The 24,751-nt window shown below is 42.3% G+C and overlaps 2 protein-coding genes across 2 annotated transcripts in view; one reads left to right on the top strand and one right to left on the bottom strand.

Annotated features, from left to right (window-relative positions):
* The window catches only part of NIT1 (nitrilase 1), a 40,563-nt gene extending 34,245 nt beyond the window's left edge, over nucleotides 1-6,318 (top strand). Inside the window, exon 8 of the mRNA XM_069218279.1 lies at nucleotides 6,160-6,318. Coding sequence (XP_069074380.1) covers nucleotides 6,160-6,197 — 38 coding nt within the window. The 3' untranslated portion in view covers nucleotides 6,198-6,318. The remainder of the gene's footprint in view (nucleotides 1-6,159) is intronic.
* A 6,400-nt stretch (nucleotides 6,319-12,718) lies between these two features.
* DEDD (death effector domain containing) overlaps nucleotides 12,719-24,751 on the bottom strand; it is a 54,110-nt gene continuing 42,077 nt past the window's right edge. The window contains exon 5 of the mRNA XM_069218282.1: nucleotides 12,719-14,118. Within this exon, the coding sequence (XP_069074383.1) occupies nucleotides 13,742-14,118 (377 nt within the window). The 3' untranslated portion in view covers nucleotides 12,719-13,741. The remainder of the gene's footprint in view (nucleotides 14,119-24,751) is intronic.

The following is a 24,751-nucleotide window of genomic DNA, read 5'->3' on the forward strand; positions in this document are numbered from 1 at the left end:
AGAGAGACTGCCAGCAGTTCTAAGTGATTTATGTGTAGTTGTTTCTGCTGGTTGTCCCATTGTCCCTGAATATTGCGATTGTTGAGGTGTGCTCCCCCACCCAATCATCGATGCATCTGTTGTGAGAATGGCGTGAGGCACAGGGTCTTGAAAAGGCCGCCCTTTGTTTACATTTTTGGTATTCCACCACTGAAGCGAATAGTGTGTTTGGCGGTCTGTCAACACTAGATCGTGGAGATGACCCTGTGCCTGCGACCATTGTGATGCTAGGCACTGTTGTAAGGGCCGCATGTGTAACCGCGCGTTTGGGACAATCGCGATGCATGATGCCATCATGCCTGGGAGTTTCATGACAAAACGTACAGTGTAGTGCTGATTTGGCTGTATTTTTGGCAACATGGTGTGGAACAATTGCACTCTTTGTGGGCTTGGACTTGCAAGCGCCTTTTGAGGGTAGCTCCAAAGTATTTTATAGTTGATTTTGAGATGGTTGCAGGTGTGATTTTTGATAATTTATCGAAAACCCTAGTGTGTGTGATGCTGACACTGTTTTTGAGTGTTGGCTTTTATTAGCCAATCGTCAAGATCTGGGAATACATGCATATTTTGTCTCCTTATGTATGCTGCTACTACGGCAAGGCATTTTGTAAAGACTGTGGGGGCCGTTGTTATCCCGAAGGGTAATACCTTGAATTGGTAATGTTTTCCCTTTCATAACAAACCTGAGGTATTTTCTGTGAGCTGGATGGATGGGTATGTGAAAATATGTGTCTTTTAAATCCAGTGTTGGCATGTATTCTCCCTGTTGCAGCAATGGGACTACATCTTGTAGTGTCACCATGTGGAAGTGTTCTGATCGGATGTAGAGGTTGAGAGTCCTGAGATCTAATATTGGCCTTAGTCTTTTGTCTTTCTTGGGAATAAGGAAGTACAGGGAGTAAACCCCTGTTCCTTTTTGATGTTGAGGCACTAGTTATATGGCTTGTTTGAGCAATAGTGCCTGCACCTCTGTTTGTAACATTGCAAGATGTTGTGATGAAAGTTTGTGCGCTTGTGGGGGAACGTCTGGAGGAAATTGTGTGAATTCTATGCAGTAACCATGTTGGATAATGGATAGTACCCATGTGTCTGTTGTGATGTTTAACCATTTTCAGTCTTCCTCCCACAGGGGAAGTGCGTTGAGGGAAGGTGATGACTAAGTCACTGTTTGTGGCTTGCTTTGAGGATTGGAATTTTCCCCTAGATTTTGGAAATTGTCCTCTGTAGGATACCCAAAATCCCCCTCTTTGGTATTGTGTTTGTTATGAGGGCTTGGATTGTGAGGTGGATGTCTTGGAGGGCTGTGGCCTGAAACCCCCCCCTATACTGAGGCTTCCGAAATGAGCCTCTGTATTGGGATGAATAAAGCTCTCCCATCGCTTTAGCAGTGTCGGCATCTTTTTTCATTTTATCTATGGCTGTGTCCACCTGTGTGCCGAATAATTGCTGTTGGTTAAAGGGCATGTTGAGGACGGCCTGTTTAAAACCTGATGACCTGAGCCATGCATGCCGCCTAATGGTGACTGCCGTATTTATTGTCCTTGCGGCTGTATCAGCTGAGTCTAGCGCTGATCTTATCTGATTGTTTGTTATCGCCTGTCCCTCCTCTACTACCTGCTGAGCTCTCTTTTGGTGTTCCTTGGGGAGATGTTGGATAATGTCCTTCATCTCATCCCAATGAGCCCTATCATATCTAGCGAGGAGGGCCTGCGAGATAGCTATGCGCCACTGATTGGCTGCTTGTGACACCACCCTTTTTCCTGCTGCATCAAATTTTTTGCTTGCCTTATCTGGAGGGGGTGCATCTCCAGAGGACTGCGAGTTAGCTCTTTTCCTTGCTGCGCTGACCACTACCAAATCTGGTGGCAGTTGTTGCATGATATACACCGGGTCTGAGGGTGGTGGTTTGTACTTTTTTTTCTACCCTTGGGGTTATAGCTCTTCCCTTAACCAGCTCCTGGAATATCTGTTAGGCATGTTTGAGCATACCAGGGAGCATGGGTAGGCTTTGGTATGTGGCGTGTGTTGAGGACAATGTATTGAATAGAAAGTCGTCCTCTAGTGGTTCCGTGTGCATGCTAACATTGTGGAAAGCTGCTGCCCTAGCCAAAACTTGTGTGTAGGAGGTGCTATCCTCAGGTGGAGAGGGTTTAGATGGATAGCACTCTGGGCTGTTGTCTGACACAGGGTCATCATACAGATCCCATGGATCTGTGTCTTGATGTGACTGCATAGTGTGTGTAGGAGACTGTGCGGTGGGTATAGCAGGTGGAGAGAGTTTTTTTGAGGAGAATGAGGAGGAGACTGGTGAGGAGAAAACTGGGGAGGTGGAGATTTCTCTCTTGGCACTTTAGCCGTTGGCTGATCAGTGTCCAAACGTCCATGGTAGGCCAGTTTTCTTTTAATTTTGAGGGGAGGTGCTGTGAGGATCCTGCCAGTGTCCTTGTGGATCTGTATCCTGCCTTTTCTGTCATCAAAATCCTCCATTTGTTGTAGCTCTTCCTCAAATCTATGGCTTCCTTTAAGCTGTTTCGAAAGTCCATGCTCCTCTGTGTACGACTGTCTTTTTGGCTCCGAAGCCGGTTTCTTCGGCAACGAATGGCCCGGGGTGGTAGTTGGCCTCGGTTCCGAAAGGGACTTTCGGGGTCTCGCCTCGATGGGTCGGTGCTGTATGGTTTCGGAGCCTGAGTCTCGACTCGAGTCTGAAGACTTCGAAGCGGGTGTGGCCTTTTTCAGTGCCGAAGGTGTTACTTGGTCACCGGTTGATTTTTTTTTTTACGGGTGGAGCCATGGCCTCCTGGCAGTGGTGTCCCCGAGGCCTTCTTTTTGGTCTTGGTCTGGGTCGGGGCAAGCGTACTCAGATGCTGGCCCGCTGTCGGTGGTCAGTCGAAGTCAGATTCCTCAGAATCGGAACCTTGAACAGAGACGCCATCTGTAGCCTTCTCGCTCTTCGGTCTCGCAAGGTCTTTTTGGAATGGAAGGATCTGCAGGCCTCACAAGTATCCTCTCGGTGATCTGGAGACAAACACAGATCACAGACCCAATGTTGATGTGTGTAGGGATACTTGGCGTGTCACTGAGGGCAGAATCTGAACGGGGTCCGGTCCATGAGGCTTCGGCGCTTCTTGCGGTATGGCCGACCAGCCCCATGTTGGGCGCGGGTGCCCCGAAGGGCAACCAAAGATGTGTGTTCGCCGGTACCGAGGTGTCGATGCAAGATGGGGCGCGATCGAAAACAGTACAGACTAATTTCGATGAATTATAAGTTTTTTCCGACTCGAACAACCGAAGTGAAGAGGAACATGTCTGAGCCCGATGGCAGAAAGAAAACAATCTAAGATGGAGTCGGTGCCCATGTGCAATGGAGCCGAAAAGGAGGAGTCACTTGGTCCTGTGACTCGAAAAGACTTCTTAGAAGAAAAACAACTTGTAACACTCCGAGCCCAGCACTAGATGGCAGGACCTGTGCATAGCATGTGTATCTGCAGCTACACATGCCACCAAACATATATATACTCTCACAAATACAAAATTGCGTGTCACAGCCCAAGGCATTGACAAAACCTAAAAAAAAAATAAAAAAAAGAATTGTAGATGTAGCATGAGATGAGACAAAAAAAAAAGCCAGACGACAGATTCACCGAACCCAAATGACAACCAATCAATAACTATACAGATTCGTGAAAGCTGATGGGGAAAAGTCTTCTCACTTTAGAAAACCACTGAAGCAGAAATGTCCGTCAAAGTGAATATGACAAAAATGATTATCAGACCACATATAAAGGTGACATTTTAAGCATGGACATATATTACTATTGAAATAAAAACACCAGTAACGTCATAAATAGCTTCCAGCACATACAACTGGGAGACCTAGTGTGTAGGTCTACAATCACCACGAGCTCTTCAAGGGAACTACTCAAGTTCGTGGAGGTCACAGGAAAGAATATTCCCTAACTTAAAGAAGTGTAAGGGTACATAGTACCGTTAGAAAACGCGAGGAGGCAACTTCAGAATAATAGCATACCCGAAGGAACCAGCCAGGAAACCACCCGTTGTAAGGTCTCCAACCTGGTCGTTCAAAACAAAGGACAAGGGCAGGAAGCACCCACACCTAGTAAAGCTTCATCTACGTATGAACGGTGTAATTCGCAAGGCACACAAAGTACAAGGTGTTCCATTGGCTATGAGGGAACCTTTGCACAGAGAATTGATTGCAAAGATTATGTAAGGAGGATATTATTGGACGTTTTTTAATGTTTAGAACTGCATGATTTGACTGAGCAATCTCTGAATAGACCATCCTCCCCTTAACATTGGGGCAATGCTGATGACAATCGGAGGAGCAAGGATTTTCTCCACCTTTGACTTGTCATCAGCATACCCTCAAATCTCTCTTCACTCCTTGCCGCGGACTTCTTGCATTATGCCTAACAAGGCATATATGTACAAGTGTGTGCCCTTTGGGTTGACTTTGGCCAAAGTGCCATTCACCATTTTTTTAAAGGATCTCTCCAATGTTAAATACTTTCAGGATGCCTATTGGTGATGATTGAGACACATAATAGGGTTTTAAATTCAGTCTTAAAGGTACTTTGTCGTAGAGCAAGGAACAGTTGTGAACATTTCTAGGGTTTACTCATCAATATTCTTGCTTTATTCCCATATTTCCAGACTAGACTAATTAAATACGTAAACATATGCTGAAAAATGAAATTTAATTAGTGCAGAGTGTAAGGGAGTTTTGTGATTTGAAAAAAGATCATTGCCACAGCTCTAGCATTTAAGTTGTTCAAAACCCGGGCTAAATCTATCATTAGTACTGACGCTATTAGCATTGGGCTGGGTGCTGTCCTATTACAACTCGGGCATGTTAAGAGAAGTTACCACTGCATATTCATTGAGTCCATCAAGGGAAGCAGAGAAGAACTAATCCGTGATTGATAGGTGTTGGGTAAGGGAGAAGGCCCAGCCCCTGCAAGAATTTCAAAGTGACATCTGAGATTAGTGGAGTATAAATACAGAGTGGAATGGCTTCTTGGGAAAAAAAAAATGTTTTAGCAGATGCTGTCATGCCTGCCTGTAGAAGATGTTCAGATTGGTCAATCAGTTGATTAAGAAGTAATGATTGCTGGTCTTAATGAAATAACAAAGGGTGAATTCCCTCAAAGAAAAATTTGTGTTGGGATGGCTTAAGAAGGGTCTTGCATCGGAAGGGCAGAATAATTTTTCAACGTAGGTGCAGAATTGTCGTACTCTGGGAGGGAGACTATAATAACGTTGAAAGTCATAATTTTAAGACTTATTCTGGAACATCATTTAGGGATCAATGCCTCCAAATATTGTTTTAGTTCAGAGTTACTGCTGGCCAAGATTTGACTGTGATGTGGAATGAAACGGAAGGTATTGTATACCATGTGCATGGAACGAAAAGTTACCTAAAACAGTGCTGCATCCACCAAATTAGTCCGTCAAGCTTGATGTCCCATGGAAGAACATTGTCCCAGATATATCTTAACTAATGGAGTTCAGTGGAAAATGCTGTGAGCAAGTTGGTGTGGTCATATCTGACAACTCCCAACAGTCACAGCGATAATCATTTTGAGGGGTAGCAGCCCAGAGCATTGTTGTCTGATGGTGTGGCAAAGAAAATTGTGAGTGAGGAAAGTAAAAGGGAATTGGCCAGGAGTGTTCCTGTACAGCTGCAGGGAGGAAATTGGGTGTGAGTGAGAAAAAGGCACTGGACAAGCAAAGTGTTGTCCAAATGCTCCCATCTCCTCCAGATAAGGAGAGTCAGTCAATCCTTATTTTGTTCTGTTTAGTGATGGAAATGCAAGAGGATGGTGAAGCTACTTGAGTGCTCGATGCAGGGAGTGAAGTAAGAGAGTTCTAAGAGTGGTGGCACTGAATCACCATTCTTGAATAAGACATGTGAAGTACTCAAGTGATTTGAGGATTCTGAAGTATATTCTTCAATGTAGGAAAATTGTGAATTCTCATATGACAGATGTAATGTTATGAATTTTTTATATGGATATGTACATTTTTCCATATTTTTGTTAATAGTATTTCCTAACATAGTTAATTCAATGTCATATGTTTCTTTTTTTATAATTTAAGGTAGGAAGAACTGTGGCATCCCGCACTGCTCGCTATGAAGAACACTGAGTGAGCGTTTGGTTCTAATAATGGATGAGGCTCAGTGTGCTCTGGGTGGGGTCAGCTAGCTGGCAAGCGCTCTCCTCTTAAATTTGATCTGAATAAAGTGTTTCACCTATCTTTCGGAGGTCCTCTTTTATTCACAGAGCAGTCGTTTTCCTTCTATCTTAAATATAATTTTAATATTAAGGCACAAAGTGTTGACTTTTGTTTTGTCACATTCCCAACAATGATGGCATTGTGGATTCTTAAAAAGACATGTAAGCCTGGCTGTGCAAATGAGTTCAAGCACAAGATTATAATAAAAGGGAAAGCAATTTCTTTTGCCCATGAGGTCACAAATGTGCTGCTGTTTGTCGTAGGAGCTCAGCTGAATGAAAAGAAAGGCAACAGCAGATATAAGTTATGAAACCGGTCATCTCTGAAGAGCATGCTACCCCTATGTTATTCAAGAAAAAGGAGGTGGATTTGAATCCCTGAGCAAACTTGTGAATAATATACAAAAACATGGAAATTGACCATCATCCAAAGATACAAGAGGTATGTGAACCAATAGGGCTGACATATTTTTACACCATCAACCTGAAATCAGCATAGGTTTTAGCCAGCTACGGTCACTCTACTTTGAGCTTTTAGATCGCTCATGAACCATGGCATAAGCTTTTGAAAATGCCATAGGCGTTTCATGACATCCCAGGGGATAGCCGGATTTATGCAAAGACTGAAGAAGACAATACTGTGACATATGATATTGCGAAATATGTATGACTATCCAGAAAGAATATGAATATTTGACTATTCAGGTCATCATCTGAGACTGACGAGCATTAAGCAGAAAGAAAACTTTTTGAAATCCTTTATTGATGCACTGCAACCCACAGTACTATTTTTTCTAAGCTTATGTGAAAATTATTCATGAGATTTGACAGGTGAACTTTGAAAGTTATTTCATTTGGGCTACTGCAGCATACCATGCCTGCCTTGAGGTCCTTGCATGTAGAGGGACTGCACAGGTCCTTCCTATTAAAGCGAAGATTGATTACTCTTTCCAGGGTCTTTTGAATCTAGTCAAAGAACTTGAGCCACAACTGCATCTGTATATCAGAAGAGAGTCCTACTGTATCAGACTGGGACCGGCCATAAGATGTCCACAGAGTCATTGTGGTATCTTCAGGCTGTGGCTCCCAGATCTACATCCAAAAAGAAAATGAAATAGACCAGTCAGTGAAACAGATGTGCTGCATATGTCTAGAAGCGCTGGGTTGTCCCACTCCTTGCTACATGAGCGTTAGCTTTCCAGGGCCAACACGTTTTGGAAGTGTAGGTTTAGATTCCCTGCTCTGAGAACTTCATAACCATCCTTAAGTACTTCAGAATAGGGCCCGGCTTTATGAAGTTGCCAGTGTTCAGTGGTTGAAATGGTTTTTTGGCGAGTTACTATCACCCCCCCCAAAAACCGATATTCACTTTCAAAATGACATTGAGGCTGAGCGCCAAAAGGGAGTGTGAGAATCCCTTACTGTATCAGTAAGCCAAAGGGGCTGGCTGAAAGCCCCTCTACCTAAGTATATTTATACATAATTTTAGTTTATTCAAAAGCTGTTGGCTAACACCAGATCTAAAAAAAAATAATATTGCCTCGCTAGCACCCATTAAGAACGTATACATGCAGCATTTCATATAAATAAGCTTCTGAGAGCATCAGAAAAATGAGTGGGAGGCAGCAGTGTCATGAAAGGTAAATCAATATCTTCGAAGGCTACTTCCTAAGGATCATCGGATTTCTTTACAGGGCCATCCAAATTATACATTCCACACATTTAAAAAATCATCAAATTTAATAAAAAGAAGCATGCTGCGCCCAAGCAAAATTAAACTAGAGTTAAGTGTAGTACGCAATTAGGAAGTTTGCATACGGTCAAAGAGGAAATACTGAAGAATTCACCCAATTGTTGTTAAAGGAGTCATTTTTTGGGAGCTTTTTTTAGAAGTCCTAAACACGCGCTGGAATGGTTTAATAAGAGCATTAGGGTTCTGGTCACGAGAGTACTGATAATCAACTTTAAAGCACGAACAAATAAAGATTTATTATTTCAAATGTTGGAACTGGCGATATAAAATGGTATGCTTCAACATTCTGTCATTAAAACTACTTTCATGCTTCTGTTTTCAACGAATATGTTACTTATACCTGGCAACGCCCTATCCGCTGAATACCCTATTTAGTTGTAAATTCCCCAACTTAGAAACTTCCTCAAGCATCAAACTCATTCTGGAGATTTTTTTTTGCAATACCCCTGCACGCTGGTTGGTGATGACATTTGGCTCTGCGTCAGTGCAGTCATTCATACTGGAAGTGACTTGTGTGGTGCTTATATTGGCACCACCCCACCGCGATGACCTCAGTTATTTTTTGCTCCTTTCCAAGCCAAAAGTGCAGAACCACAAGAGACACTGAAAGACTGGTATGCATGTTTACAGCCCCTAAAAGGTTGACCCTTACACCATAATCTATTCGTTGAGCTGGAGAACAGGAGGGTAGGTAAGGAATCTGTGGCTAGATAGGTTCTACCAGATATGGCGTTACCAAAGGTTTGTAACTTCTTCATCTGAAGAAATCTTCTAGCCGTAGATTCCTTGCCTTAGAATAGTTACCCAAGCAATACCTTTTGAAAGTGGATCTGCTAAACGGATTTTAGGAAAAAGTCCAGGAGGGCCAAAATGAGCATATTTCCCGTCCCAACAGATCTGACATCCAGGCAGTAGTGATTAGTAAGCGTGTGCAGAGATGCCCAGGTAGCTACATGATAGAGGTCCCAGACAGAAACTCCAGTGGAATGAGCATGTTTGCTCTCAGGGGGTTGCTTTTTGGCCAATGCGTAGCAGAGCTTTATGTAGAGCACTATCCATCATGAAATGGTCTGTATCTGCACATCCTTCCCCTTCTTAGCTCCAATATATCCTCCAAAGAGTTGATCATCCACCAGGAACTCTTTGGTACAATCAAGGTAAAACAACAACACTCTTTTTGGATCCAGGCAGTGGAGTTTCTCCTCTTTTTTTTCTTTTAGAAGGGTGAGGTGTAACCAAGAAGGTAGGGAAGGTGTTGTTCTGGCCTACATAAAAGGGTGACACTGACTTTGGAGTGAAGGAGGCACATGTTTGAAGAACCAGCTTGTATAGGTAACAATGCCCACATTAGCTCAAGTCCTGTCTGCCATGGAAACTGGATGGTTGGATTTGCATTATGCAGACTTCCTCATCCCTGTCCTGCCTGCCCAGAGGCATTACCTGCAAATCACAGTGGGCGAAGAGCACTTTGTTTGCTATGCTTCCCTTTGGTATTCACCAAGGTGATGGCGGTGATTGCAGCACATCTGCAAAGGTCAGGGGTTCCAGTCTTCCCCTACCTCGACAATTGACTGGTGAAGGCGAACTTGCCCCAGGCACTTGTCTTCCACCTCGAGTCGATGGCAGACCTCCTGCACTCGCTAGTAAGCTCAGATCCCCGCAGCAATTAACAAGTACTGCTGAAAACCTTTTTCACCGTTCTTACACACACGTGCACACATTTAACAAACACCATGCGTCATAATGCTGAACATAACATCTTAAAGTAACAAGGGCAGTCTGGCATTGCTATTGGAGTGCTTCTAGAGGTTGCAATAATTGGCTGGGTCCACTGGCCATACCTTCTCAAGAGTGAATTTAGCCCTTAATGATTCAAAGGGAGGTATTTTTAACATTCCTACGGCCACTAGATTTAAAGTATTAAGCAATCTGGGATTTACTGCAAACGTTCCCTACTCCATCTTTCATGTTCCTACCATTGATCTGGGATCGAATGGATTCTTCAGTATTTTGAACTGGAATATTGTAGGCATATCAGGATTTTTAAAGGAATTTCAAATTATTTGCTTACAGGATTTATGGGATGTGCCTTCTTTACGCATGCCAATCCAGCTGTGGCTTATTAATTGTAAGCGCTTTGCACTTTGTCAAACCGAATCACTGGACTCTGGCGTCCTGAACATAGCAGCCGGTTTGCTTCGATTTCACAAGCAGGAAGTTTAAGTATGAATATGTATAATTTTATTCAAGGCTCAAGTGTTCATGTGTATGTCCTCAGGAGGTTTCTAGGTAAGTACTTTAATTTTAGCAAATGATTTTATTTCAGTCATGCCGGTTGGCAATTTTAACCTGCAACTATGTGATGGCTGTCCTATTGTAGATAACAATCAGTTGATTGTAATTAACACATTTAAGGCACTTTAGACACTCAAACCAAGGAGATATGAATAATTCTGTTATTTTGACTTCTATCTATTTTGTCGGATTCACAGGTTGGCTCTACAGTCCTCTTAGCACTACTACTTTCACTGGTAGCGGAAATCTTTTGGTTATAGGTTTAATTTCTGTTACCTTGAGCACCCTTCCCTCACCTACAAAATTTAAGGTTTTATGGGGTGATTGTAGCAACCATAACCCATTGACATCCTCTTTTGAGTGGAGTTTTGGAAAAAACACTGGAGTCTGATTACAATGGTGTGGTAACACTGCAGGACCAAAGGCGCAGGGTAAAATGGGCCAAAGTTATGGCCACTGTATTTTATACAAACTTGTTTCAGAAATGTGCACAAGTTTGAGGTGTGGCTTGATAATGGTCTGTCATACAATTTAATTTTGTTCTGATATAATTCCGTTTGTGGCAGTCTATTTTGTCTATGTATGGTAATACACTTAAACCCCCCCCTTAATAGGTGGTTTGACCACTGAAGCCCACCGACAACTAAAGTTGTCCTCTGAAGCAAATTCCTAGAGACCGTACCATAATCTCCTTCTCTTGATCAAATTACAAAATAATTTTAAAGGAACTGAAAAAAATAGGTAGGGAGAAACTCATTGATGCTTGCACTAAAAAGCATAGCGGTATGTTCTGGAATACTGGTAGTTGGCTCAAAGTGTGGCTCAAACCTGATACAGAGCTGAATCTTTTAATTTTGGAAGAATGCCTTGGACTAGACTATTCTATGCTGATACCATAGTTGAGTTTTATAAAGCTCAGCTTTAAGTCTTCAGTCTGTCTTCACTAGTTTGACTGCCCCAGCTACATTACCAAGGCTGTTGTAAAAGGGCACAAAAAAAGGCTTTCATCGCTGGAAACATTCAGAGAGGAAGTTCGGTGCTATTGTCAAAACTTCAGTAAGACAATCCATTATGGTTAAAATTACTTTGTTAATATTGCCTTATCGTTGTATGGAAATGTCTAAACCATAATAGTTACCTGTTGACATGGTTTAGGATGAAGCTTGCTTACCTGCTAGTTATGGCCAAGGAATCCGAAACAGTACCTTGCCCCTGCGAGAAGTTACCTCGAAAAGACACATTGCACTTTATTAGGTTTTGTCCCAAGTGCAGTATTTTGAGGAATCATTTTATTTAACTACTGCTCAAGAAATCAAAATTCCTAACAGGTGAAGCATACCCTTTTATATTTACAGTTTTTACTTGATGAACAATATTTATCACGCTGCTTATTTTCTTTCTGCAGCAGAAAAAACAAGGAGTTTAAGGGGAAGTGTATGAAATGTTAATTGACTTTATGGTGTATCTTTCATGGTGATATAATATTTTAACTGAATAAAGATGAAGTGAGATGAACATATTATTGCCTAACAAAAATATAAATTTGTTGAAATTATAAGTGGCATGTGGAAGTAATGAAGCTGGTCTATATCCAGAAGTACATAAACTGCATGTGACATAACAAGAACAAGAAAGGTAATAGAAATTTAAGTGTTGGAGAACCTACACCAGATCTTTATAAGTGTGTCCTCCATGGTCTTTAGATGTCTCCTACTGTTGCACTACTTCTGATTTTACCATCTGTCATTCAGTGTTGGGGTACGAGAAACCATCAAGCATTAGAGCTCTGAAACTGTATTTTTTCGGATAAGTACAAGAAACAGTAACCTCAATAAACATTGTCACAAATGAAAGTACACGATCAACAAACATGTCACCAACTCCAGTTTGTAGTGTTCAGTTACCAAAGAATTGTAATGTTTAACTGGAGTGATAAAAATCAGTTAGTTAAAACCATAGTAGAAAAGAATGAGCAATTGTGTGCGTGAAAGAGTGTGCCGTGTTAGGGTAGGAAAGCTCAAACAAAAAAAAAAAAGTAAGGGCAAATCAATTTTCATATACATGGAAAATCTCTTTTGAAATCAGATTCTTCATTTTCATTCTTATTTTTTTGTGATGTACACCTACACCAGGAAGAGATGTTGCTGCACTGATATCACAAACCATGTTATGCTGTTATGTCTCGTCCACCTTCATGCACAAATTATTAGCATGAAGCAACAAAACACATATTGAGATGAAAAAGCTATAAAAAAATATATTCTCTCAAAATACGCAGTCTATTCCTGCCATTATATTCACTGAACTTCATAAAGACCTTTAGTAATAAAAACAAATAAGTCTAAGTGTTTCAAGAGTAATCTTCAAGACAAACTTTCACTGGTAGGACAAATGTTTATTGTTCTCCTCTCACACTCCCAACTTAAGTCATACAGATCACAGATGAGACATCAAAAGTGATATTGGCAACAGACTGAATAACAGTGAGAAATTACACTGTAAGTTGGCTAAAGACCATTAGGGAAATGCTACATATGTTCAACCCCCAACAATAGCGGGGTTTGTTCTCTTTTTTTTGTTTTTAGACATCAATATTGGTCAACCTATTCACCGACCGCTGCACAATTTTTTATCCAAATAGCTAATCAATAATTGGAGCCACAGAGAGAAAACAAAAATTAACCATTAGTGAACACAGCTAAAAAATAAATCATGAACACAAGGATGTACTGCATGGGATCCCCACATCCTCTTGGTCTTGACACCTCTTTTTTGTCTTTTTTTTTTTTTTTTTAAAGAGAAGGAGTTGAAGAGGTTACGAGGGTCACACAGTGTTTCATCGTCTTTCATGCCACCAACTTCCAAAAAAACCTTTCTATTGAACTTTCACAATAATATGGCATTTTCATTTGCCAAGGTTTCTTGCCAAAGCAATGTTCATAATCATTCTTTATTAGTACTACACAGTACAAAAAAAATAGCGAAACAAGAAGTCTGAAGAGCTTGGTGAGACTGAGCGAGAAGTCAAGGTCCTTTCCATTGTTTGAGCATTCCACAGAATCACCTTATTCGTTTTCCTCTTAGTGCTATGCTTGGTAAACCACCATTCTCTAACAGGCCCCGAGATGGAAATATCAGTGCTTCATCTCTCCCATACATTTTTATTTGGGTTTATGAAAAGAAAAATATGGAGAGAGGCTGTGGGGGAAACAAGAGCGAACGAGGGGGTGGAGTCAGGATTTCAAATGGGCCCTCCTCCACCCGTTCCAGTTCCTTCAGCAAGAGTATGTCATACTGAGCTTGCGTTTCGTTTTTGTAATAATCTTTAAAAAAAAGATCCTCAAAAAAATCAGACTGTGGACAAGCAACCAGACAAAAAAAAAAGTGTTAGAGAATGTCAAGGCGCAGACTGAATCATCAAGTTCCGAAGCAGTTTTTGGCGTCCAATTTCATAATCTTCTTCGTCCACGTTGACTAGAAGCTTGATGGCTTCATGGCCTACTGCCTGCTTAAGAGAGTCTGTAATGAAAACCCCCTTCAGGGCCTCCAACAAGGATCCGTTAATGTAGTCACGCCAAAATGCGTCGAGGTAGGTGAGTTCTGAAAATTTTATGTCACAGATGATGGAGCCTAGGTCCCGCGATTTTAAGATGGTGTTGGCCTGGTTAAATCGCTCAAACTGTCGTTCTAATGGGTCCTGCTTATTGGAGAAGACATTTCCCTGAAGCGCTGTCTCGTGCTGGCAGTACTCTGCCCGAACTCTGAGACGGATATCTGAAACAAGAAAAAAAAATAACTAGGGAATCACCTCGGATATTGGTTACGGTTATAATTTTTTTTTTTTAAAACAAGATATTTAAGATATATGCTGAAAATTATAACATTATATGGTTGGTAGGTCAAAAACCTTTACTCAGATTATAAAACATGAGCCTTTATGTATTCGTTTTGGAAGGGAATGCTCATTTAGACAACTGAACATGGCCTATAACACTTTCCTCAAGGAGCAATTTTAAGGTTATCACCTCATCTTACCAGCCCCTTTTATGAACACAAGGGCACTTATCCCCAGTATGGAAGAACACTATCCTAAACACAGATACTGCTTCCCCAATAAATAAATGATCTGGGTTTGTGGTCCCGGAATTACTAGGTCCAAAAACACTGGACCCAGTATTTACTGATTGAACCTCTGAACTTAATAAAATTGCATCTTTGGGGGGCAGCTGCTATAGGCAGAAACACAGCTTGGATCCGGTCAGCCTACAGAAACACGGGGAGCACATCTTCCTCTTTCGTCTAACATCCTCTTTCTACTGCCCCCTCTACTCCCGCAAGCCGCACCACCACCCACACCGCTAAAACGCACCACCTATTCGGAGTAGAGTATCCTCAATCCCACAAATTACTCACCATTCTGAGGACTGCATCTCCTAATAGCATGATTTATGACCAGTGAATCGCCGTATTCTTGGGCCTAAGTCTTGCAACCCCTTTATGAGGTCCACCCAATCTTCAACATGACATAACTTAATTATAATTACAATTATCCCTTATGGGTATTCACTTTGAGCCCCCCAAAAAAGTAGAATATCTTGACACAGGTGCAGAATTCCCAGAACACAAATTAATACATGCATTAAGATGAAGTAACTATGCCGTTAAGAAATCCTTAAGTTGCAAATTCCCATCATGCACTGCAGGGTTAGTCAGGTAGTTTGTTTTCAAAAGGAAACAGGTGAGAGCATTAGAAGAACCCAAACAATTAATATTTTTTGGAAGATGAATGAGATGTTTATAGATTAAGTGAGACTACCAATGAGGCAACCTATTTTCCCATTTTGGATTTCTCTAGAACACCCATAAAAAGTAGAATAGACCAGGAAGCTGAAAATATACTCCTGCCTCTCGGGTAGGAAACATACAAGCAATAGAAAAATAGCCAAAGAAATTAAGAAAAGTTGAGCAGAAAGTTTTGGCCCCATAATTGTAACTGAAGGAGTCCCAATTACGGCAGCAGTGCTTTGCAAATGTATAAACACTCCTCCAAGTGACATTCTTACAAATGTCGAGAATGGGAACTCTTTATTCAGCAATTTTCTGTTTAGCGGGACCCATACCTGAATGAAGAGCTATATAATTTACAAACAATTGTTTAGATTTAGAGTCAGTGTTCTGCATTTCCACGCTATATCATAGGTACATTGAAGCCAAAGTTCTGATTTTCCATGCAATTCTTTCCTCACATTGAATATACTCAAGCCCCTTTCTGCGATGTAACAAGTATTTAAAAAGAAAGCTTGAAGGAAAATAGTCTAATCATGGGGAAAATTGACAGTTCAGCCCCGATACAATCTGATCCAATAGGAGTCCCACATGGTCTTCCTATCCTTCTATGAATGCATCTGTGACGCTGAATTGTTCAGAAGTTGGCCTGTGCAAAGAACTCGGAATACCTTGTTATTCCTCTTGAATCACCATGCCAGGGAATGAACTGAGCTGTTTTTCAGGTGACTGTTTTCTTCCTAGTCTGTCATTGCCCGTGATCAATATAGATAGGGTAACATGTGAACTGCTTTTGGGCACTATACAGCTATAGGAGGCAAAGCTGCCCAGAAGAGAGAAGACTTGTCTGACTATACCTGGAGTCTCCATCAACAGATCAAATTTATTTTCTATAGGCAATAATGTGCGATAGTCAACTGCAGTACCCAACTAATGATGAACTTGGCAGAGTTGAACTGAAATCAGAGGTCCAGTACGTATACCCACTTGTTCCTTTGAAGTCGGGGGAGTTCAATGAAGGGTCTTTGAAGTGCACAGAGATCCTTTCGTCCAGCCCTGGCTCCAGACTCACTACAAAGAGTTAAGCAGTCCTTTATGTGAGAGCATGACACTGCCCATCCAGGTGTGTCAGCTCGTCCCTCCCATCCCGCACAAGATGACCCATCACCATGCAGATGGCCACTTAGTCACACCTACTCTTCCTTTGTGTGAGGCTATCTAGAGAGAATGCAGAAAGCCAGCTGTCACCCAAGTCAAAACTTTGTTTGGAGACAGGCTGCAGGCACACAGGGCTAAGAGAAGGAAAATACCAACTTTCTAAAAGTGACATTTTCAAAATTGTAATAGTAAATACTACAACCATTAAAGAGGATTTATTCCATAGGTACGAAATATGGTCAAAGACTTCTCAATCAGGAATTGCACTTAATTGAATGTAAAAAGGAATCCCCAATGTTAGCCTATGATAAGGGTGGGCATCAACAGAGAAAACGAACTTGGGAGTTTTTCACTACCAGGAAATGAAAATTCTAAAGGTGCATGTCCTGCCTTTTCATTATATAGCACCCTGCCCAAAGAGCTACCTAGGGCCTACCTCAGGGGTGACTTATATGTAATAAAAGATGAGTTTTTAAGGCTTGGCAAGAGGTTTTAAATGCCAAGAAGGCATGGCAGTGTAACTGCACACACAGGGTCTGCAATGAGACATGTTTGAGGGCTACTTGAGTGGGTGACACATGCAGTGCTGCAGTCCCACTAGCAGCATTTAATTTACAAGCCATGTGCAAACATAGAGCACTTTACTAGAGACTTAAGTAAATGAAATGTGCCAACTGTGGATGTACTAATCAACCCATGTTCAGGGGAGATAGAGCACATGCCCTTTAGTAAGTACATTTGGTATTTGGCAGCGCTATTTCTTAGAGGAAAATGCATCCTCGCATCCATTTTTGCATAAGAGGGTTCATTCTACGCTAAGAAAATATCACAAAATGCCCACTTAGCCCATCTATGGAATTTTAATGTAATTCAGCAGAATCCAATTCTGCCAACTCCGCCCACCCCCTAACCTTTACCAAGTTAATGTCAAAACACATAAGATCGTTCTTCTCAAGCTGGGAAAATTGACTGACGGAGACTTGGGTACAATGGGAAGGTGCAGTGTCATGTGTTTTACTTCAGGTACAACAAAGTTGCCGTGATCTTTTTCCATTTTTGTATGTTTAAAAAAAAAAAGGAAAAATTTTAAAAACTGTAGGTTTTTTTCTTGAAAGCAACTTAAAACTGATTTGACTTATAAGTTTCATTGTTAAAACCCCCAAAAATATAAAATGTTATCTTATAGGCATGGTTCCTTTATGTAACTTTTTTTTTTTTAACAAGTACTGTAAAACTATTTTCCTGAGATTAGGGCCACATATGCATAAAAGCAGTCCACTGTTTATGGTACCATAAAGAATGATATGATGTTGAATTAAATTAAGAAGTTCAGGTGCGAAGCAGCATGTTTAACACTTTAGCCAATGACACCTAAAAACTGAAAGGACAGTGGCAATTGATGGGAGAGTGCACCAAAAATACCAAAATATGAACCCTCAAATATTGGTTAGCAGTGTCATTTTTATTAAAAGTACTTTAAATATTAAGATACATTTTACACATGCACGAGCGTCTGCAAAATGTAAGCATATTATTTGACCACTTAAGTAACTTTGCTAAGTCTTCGTCTCCAATAAAAAGAGAAGACTTGCAGAGAACTTAAAAGAGAGGACAACAATGACACGGTACATGATAATGGAAAAAGTTCATCATAAGAAAGTGAGAACTCTGTGGTCGGAGAGGTGATCTGTGTCAACAACACAGCATGGAAGCCAAATCCAAGGAAGTGACAAGTAAAGGATTAGTAAAACAAAGACAAGTGTTAAGTGCCTGCCGAAAAGAAGAGGTTTTGTTAGTTGGCAGAATCCTCTTTTGAGTACCCTCTGGTAGCTTGATTCTGTCATAAGTTAACTAGCAAACCTTATTTCACTTACAGTAACCCGTGCCATACATGTGAACCCTAGGTCAGGTTTATTAGAAACGTAAGTGATTACCCTGAAAGTAGTTTCTTAGGAACACTCCAGAACACTGTGCTTTGTGGTGCTGGAGACCTGTAAGAGCTTTTCAAGTTTCTCAGTGCTTGACTGTAAAGAAATGGCTCCCTGTTGCAGTTACCCCCCACTTTTTGCCTGATACTGATGCTGACTTGACTGAGAAGTGTGCTGGGACCCTGCTAACCAGGCCCCAGCACCAGTGTTCTTTCACCTAAAATGTACCATTGTCTCCACAATTGGCACAACCCTGGCACCCAGGTAAGTCCCTTGTAACTGGTACTTCTAGTACCAAGGGCCCTGATGCCAGGGAAGGTCTCTAAGGGCTGCAGCATGTCTAATGCCACCCTAGGGTCCCCTCACTCACCACAGACACTGCTTGCCAGCTTGTGTGTGCTGGTGGGGAGAAAATGACTAAGTCGACATGGCACTCCCCTCAGGGTGCCATGCCAACCTCACACTGCCTGTGGCATAGGTAAGTCACCCCTCTAGCAGGCCTTACAGACCTAAGGCAGGGTGCACTATACCACAGGTGAGGGCATAGGTGCATGAGCACTATGCCCCTACGGTGTCTAAGCAAAACCTTAGACATTTTAAGTGCAGGGTAGCCATAAGAGTATATGGTATGGGAGTCTGTCAAAAACGAACTCCACAGCTCCATAATGGCTACACTGAATACTGGGGAGTTTGGTATCAAACTTCTCAGAATAATAAACCCACACTGATGCCAGTGTTGGATTTATTAAAAAATGCACACACAAGGCATCTTAGAGATGCCCCCTGTATTTTACCCAATTGTTCAGTGCAGGACTGGTCTGTGCCAGCCTGCTGCTGAGAGACGAGTTTCTGACCCCATGTGGTGAGAGCCTTTGTGCTCTCTGAGGACAGAAACAAAGCCTGCTCTGGGTGGAGGTGCTTTACACCTCCCCCCTGCAGGAACTGTAACACCTAGCAGTGAGCCTCAAAGGCTCAGGCTTCGTGTTACAATGCCCCAGGGCACTCCAGCTAGTGGAGATGCCTGCCCCCTGGACACAGCCCCACTTTTGGCGGCAAGTCCAGGAGAGATAATGAGAAAAACAAGGAGGAGTCACTGGCCAGTCAGGACAGCCCCTAAGGTGTCCTGAGCTGAAGTGACTCTGACTTTTACAGGGAGTGCAGAATTATTAGGCAAGTTGTATTTTTGAGGATTAATTTTATTATTGAACAACAACCATGTTCTCAATGAACCCAAAAAACTCATTAATATCAAAGCTGAATATTTTTGGAAGTAGTTTTTAGTTTTAGCTATGTTAGGGGGATATCTGTGTGTGCAGGTGACTATTACTGTGCATAATTATTAGGCAACTTAACAAAAAAAAAATATATACCCATTTCAATTATTTATTATTACCAGTGAAACCAATATAACATCTCAACATTCACAAATATACATTCCTGACATTCAAAAACAAAACAAAAACAAATCAGTGACCAATATAGACACCTTTCTTTGCAAGGACACTCAAAAGCCTGCCATCCATGGATTCTGTCAGTGTTTTGATCTGTTCACCATCAACATTGCGTGCAGCAGCAACCACAGCCTCCCAGACACTGTTCAGAGAGGTGTACTGTTTTCCCTCCTTGTAAATCTCACATTTGATGATGGACCACAGGTTCTCAATGGGGTTCAGATCAGGTGAACAAGGAGGCCATGTCATTAGATTTCCTTCTTTTATACCCTTTCTTGCCAGCCACGCTGTGGAGTACTTAGACGCGTGTGATGGAGCATTGTCCTGCATGAAAATCATGTTTTTCTTGAAGGATGCAGACTTCTTCCTGTACCACTGCTTGAAGAAGGTGTCTTCCAGGAACTGGTAGTAGGACTGGGAGTTGAGCTTGACTCCATCCTCAACCCGAAAAGGCCCCACAAGCTCATCTTTGATGATACCAGCCCAAACCAGTACTCCACCTCCACCTTGCTGGCGTCTGAGTCGGACTGGAGCTCTCTGCCCTTTACCAATCCAGCCACGGGCCCATCCATCTGGCCCATCAAGACTCACTCTCATTTCATCAGTCCATAAAACCTTAGAAAAATCAGTCTTGAGATATTTATTGGCCCAGTCTTGACGTTTCAGCTTGTGTGTCTTGTTCAGTGGTGGTCGTCTTTCAGCCTTTCTTACCTTGGCCATGTCTCTGAGTATTGCACACCTTGTGCTTTTGGGCACTCCAGTGATGTTGCAGCTCTGAAATATGGCCAAACTGGTGGCAAGTGGCATCGTGGCAGCTGCACGCTTGACTTTTCTCAGTTCATGGGCAGTTATTTTGCGCCTTGATTTTTCCACACGCTTCTTGCGACCCTGTTGACTATTTTGAATGAAACGCTTGATTGTTCGATGATCACGCTTCAGAAGCTTTGCAATTTTAAGAGTGCTGCATCCCTCTGCAAGATATCTCACTATTTTTGACTTTTCGGAGCCTGTCAAGTCCTTCTTTTGACCCATTTTGCCAAAGGAAAGGAAGTTGCCTAATAATTATGCACACCTGATATAGGGTGTTGATGTCATTAGACCACACCCCTTCTCATTACAGAGATGCACATCACCTAATATGCTTAATTGGTAGTAGGCTTTCGAGCCTATACAGCTTGGAGTAAGACAACATGCATAAAGAGGATGATGTGGTCAAAATACTCATTTGCCTAATAATTCTGCACTCCCTGTAGAAATCCTCCATCTTGCAGATGGAGGATTCCCCCAATGGGATTAGGGATGTGCCCCCCTCCCCTCAGGGAGGAGGCACAAAGAGGGTGTAGCCACCCTCAAGGACAGTAACCATTGGCTACTGCCCTCCCAGACCTAAACACAGCCCTAAATTCAGTATTTAGGGGCTCCCCAGAACCTAGGAACTCAGATTCCTGCAACCTAAGAAGAAGAGGACTGCTAAGCTGAAAATCCCTGCAGAGAAGACACCAACTGCTTTGGCCCCAGCTCTACCGGCCTGTCTCCCCACTTCTAAAGACACTGCTCCAGCGACGCTTTCCCCCGGGACTAGCGACCTCTGAATCCTCAGAGGACTGCCCTGCTCTAGAAGGACCAAGAAACTCCCGAGGACAGCGGCTCTGTTCACCCAAGACTGCAACTTTGTTTCAAAGGAGCAACTTTAAAAAACTTGCGTTTCCCGCCGGAAGCGTGAGACTTGCTACTCTGCACCCGACGCCCCCGGCTCGATTTGTGGAGAAACAACACTTCAGGGGGAGGACTCCCCGGCGACTGCGAGACCGTGAGTAGCCAGAGTCCTGAGGCTCCCCCTGACCGCGACTGCCTGCTTCCCAGATCCCGACGCCTGGTAAAGACTCTGCACCCGCAGCCCCCAGGACCTGAAAGATCAGAACTCCAGTGCAGGAGTGACCCCCAGGAGGCCCTCTCCCTTGCCCAGGTGGTGGCTACCCCGAGGAGCCCCCCCCCTTGCCTGTCTGCATCGCTGAAGAGACCCCTTGGTCTCCCATTGAAACCTATTGAAAACCCGACGCGTGTTTGCACACTGCACCCGGCCGGCCGCCCCTGTGCTGCTGAGGGTGTACTTTCTGTGCTGACTTGTGTCCCCCCCGGTGCCCTACAAAACCCCCCTGGTCTGCCCTCCGAAGACGCGGGTACTTGCCTGCTGGCAGACTGGAACCGGGGCCCTCCCTTCTCCATTGAAGCCTATGCGTTTTGGGCACCACTTTGACCCCTGCACCTGACCGGCCCTGAGCTGCTGGTGTGGTAACTTTGGGGTTGCTCTGACCCCCCAACGGTGGGCTACCTTGGACCCAAACTTGAACCCCATAGGTGGTTTACTTACCTGCAAAAACTAACAAACTCTTACTCCCCCTAGGAACTGTTGAAAATTGCTCTGTCTAGTTTTAAAATAGCTATGTGTGATTTATGTGAAAACTGTATATGCTATTTTGCTAATTCAAAGTTCCTAAAGTACCTAACTGCAATACCTTTCATTTGAAGTATTACATGTAAATCTTGAACCTGTGGTTCTTAAAATAAACTAAGAAAAGATATTTTTCTATACAAAAACCTATTGGCCTGGAAGTGTCTCTGAGTGTGTGTTCCACATTTATTGCTTGTGTATGTACAACAAATGCTTAACACTACTCCTTTGATAAGCCTACTGCTCGACCACACTACCACAAAATAGAGCATTAGTATTATCTCTTTTTGCCACTATCTTACCTCTAAGGGGAACCCTTGGACTCTGCATACCATTCCTTACTTTGAAATAGTGCATACAGAGCCAACTTCCTACATTACCATACTAAGTCATTTAAGAAAGCTTTGTCCAAGTTGAGGGAGAAGTCATGGAGAGAAGAGTAGAGTTGGGTAGATGTCCTGTCATTGATGACAGAAATGCTGGGTATAGTCATGTGAAGCAAGCCATTGAATTCACAGAAAAGCTAAGAGAGGCTGTGTAAAGAAGATGTTAAGCTGTTTAAAGAAAGAAGCTTTTTTTTGTTACAGATCTTGATGTGGTGAGGGATGCAACAGCAGGTAGTCCTTAGTGTACTTACTGTAAATCAGCTTTGGCAAAAGTAAAGACAAGTAATAGGGTGTGTATTGAGGAAATACAAAGCGCTGGATGACCAGCACTGTGGAGGTATATTTGGAGAAAAACTGTAACGGGACAAACAGTGCTGGTATAAGGAGTTTTGGTGTCCAGGAGGTATATCGCATCCTTTTTCCTCGCCCAGGGAACCATTCAATTTAGAGGAGTTGAGCAGTGAGTCATCGGTTTTCAATGACAATTATTCACGCTCAGGGAAGAGCATGTCACACAGGCACTGAAGGAGAGAGAAGTGTGTTCTTCAGTGGGACCAGGTGTCCTACAACATTCCATGCATCAGAACAGTCAGACAAGGCAGGGGACACAGGATACAACACAAACGTAAGTGGAGGGAGTCTTGCTTCCCGAAAAAGCACACCGGGAGTAAGGATATAAAGAAAACATAAAATAAATATATTAAAAAAAAAAATATATATCAAAATAATTCACAAATAAATTAGCTTTTACCTACAGCAAAGTCTAATTTTCTATCTATCCATACTTGAACATCTTTCATAAATGTGTACATTTTCTCTGCAGTTATAAATTTATATATTACTTTACTCGTACTGTAAAAAGAAAGAAAAAGCCTTCAACTCCCACCAATGCACTATTGTATGTCTCATCCTTTACCTCTATGTCTATCTAGACACTTCCCTCCTCTATCTCTACTTTATACTTTTCACCCAAACTAACAGACTTACATGTCCACCCCTCAAATTAACTTTTCATTTCTTTATACTAATCCACCACACTAATCCTCTGGGTTCTTCAGTGGCCTGTAACTCGCCGACAAGCGCTTCAATGCCCCTCAAGACTAATATGTGCTATTCAATTACAATTTCCCTTGACAGTTGGACCTATCCAGGATAAGCCTGCACAAACTGGAAGCAACACCTGTTCAACCAAGTGTTGTAAGCTTTTTTGGTTTGCTAACTGTGGGCAGCTAGTAAGGGGACTTCCTCATGGGATGATTCTTGATCAGAGTAGCTCGCTTTTGCATTAACAGGAGAAGTGCTGTGTTCCTGGGGTTTGAACACCTATTGATGCTACAAAATCTCTCCTACTGAAAGCGTATTTGGGTGGTAAGCTTACCTTTCCTCTCATAGGCCACCAGGACAGGAATGCTGATTACAACTGCAAATAGTGTGTAACTCCTAAAACAAGAGCACTGTACCATAGGAAGACTGGGAAAAACAGCACAAAAAGCTAGAAACTTTGCTGGTATGTTTTATTCGCAGAGTAACAAAGAAATAAGATCAAATCCAGATAGATCAATGAACAAAAAAATGCAGTGTACGCGTCTGGCCTGGGGAAGGGACCCTTACTACATAATATGCCTGTATGGTTCTTGAGGAGAAAGTCATTTATCTGAAAAGGTTTGTCTCTTAGCTTAGCCAGAGGTAAGGAGATGGTACCACGAGTTTCAAAATGGGGGAAGACTACCTAATTAAGAACTGTGCCAAACAAATCCTTCAGGATTGCTAACCAAAAACTATTATCAAGTAGTTATGAAAAGACATCAGAGTGCAAAAAAAAATCCAGAAAGCGGAGTGGTACATATGGCTGCCTTGCAGATTAACTAACTCAACACTGAAAGGTGATAGGAGCTGCCTTAGCACTTATCTCCTGTGCAGTAGGATGAAGGAGACTAGTACCTGAAAAGCACTCAAGAAACGCACCTAATGAGCAAAAGAGGTCTAGAAAGCAGAGGGATGACAAGAGCAGAAAGCCTGCCTGACTCTCCAATGATAACTCAGGATACAAGACCCTTTTTTATGTTTTTTCCTTTTAAACCCCAAGCACAACCCAAAAATAAATACACTTCAAATTTTAAAGTGATACATTTGGCTTAAACACCAATTTTGTCAGTCATAAGCACTACAAATCACAAACTATTAATACAATTCACTGGTCTCAGATTGGTCAAGGCCCATAATTACTTGTAATGTGCAAACTGGAAA

Source organism: Pleurodeles waltl, chromosome 12, assembly GCF_031143425.1.
Source record: "Pleurodeles waltl isolate 20211129_DDA chromosome 12, aPleWal1.hap1.20221129, whole genome shotgun sequence".
Taxonomy (NCBI): domain Eukaryota; kingdom Metazoa; phylum Chordata; class Amphibia; order Caudata; family Salamandridae; genus Pleurodeles; species Pleurodeles waltl.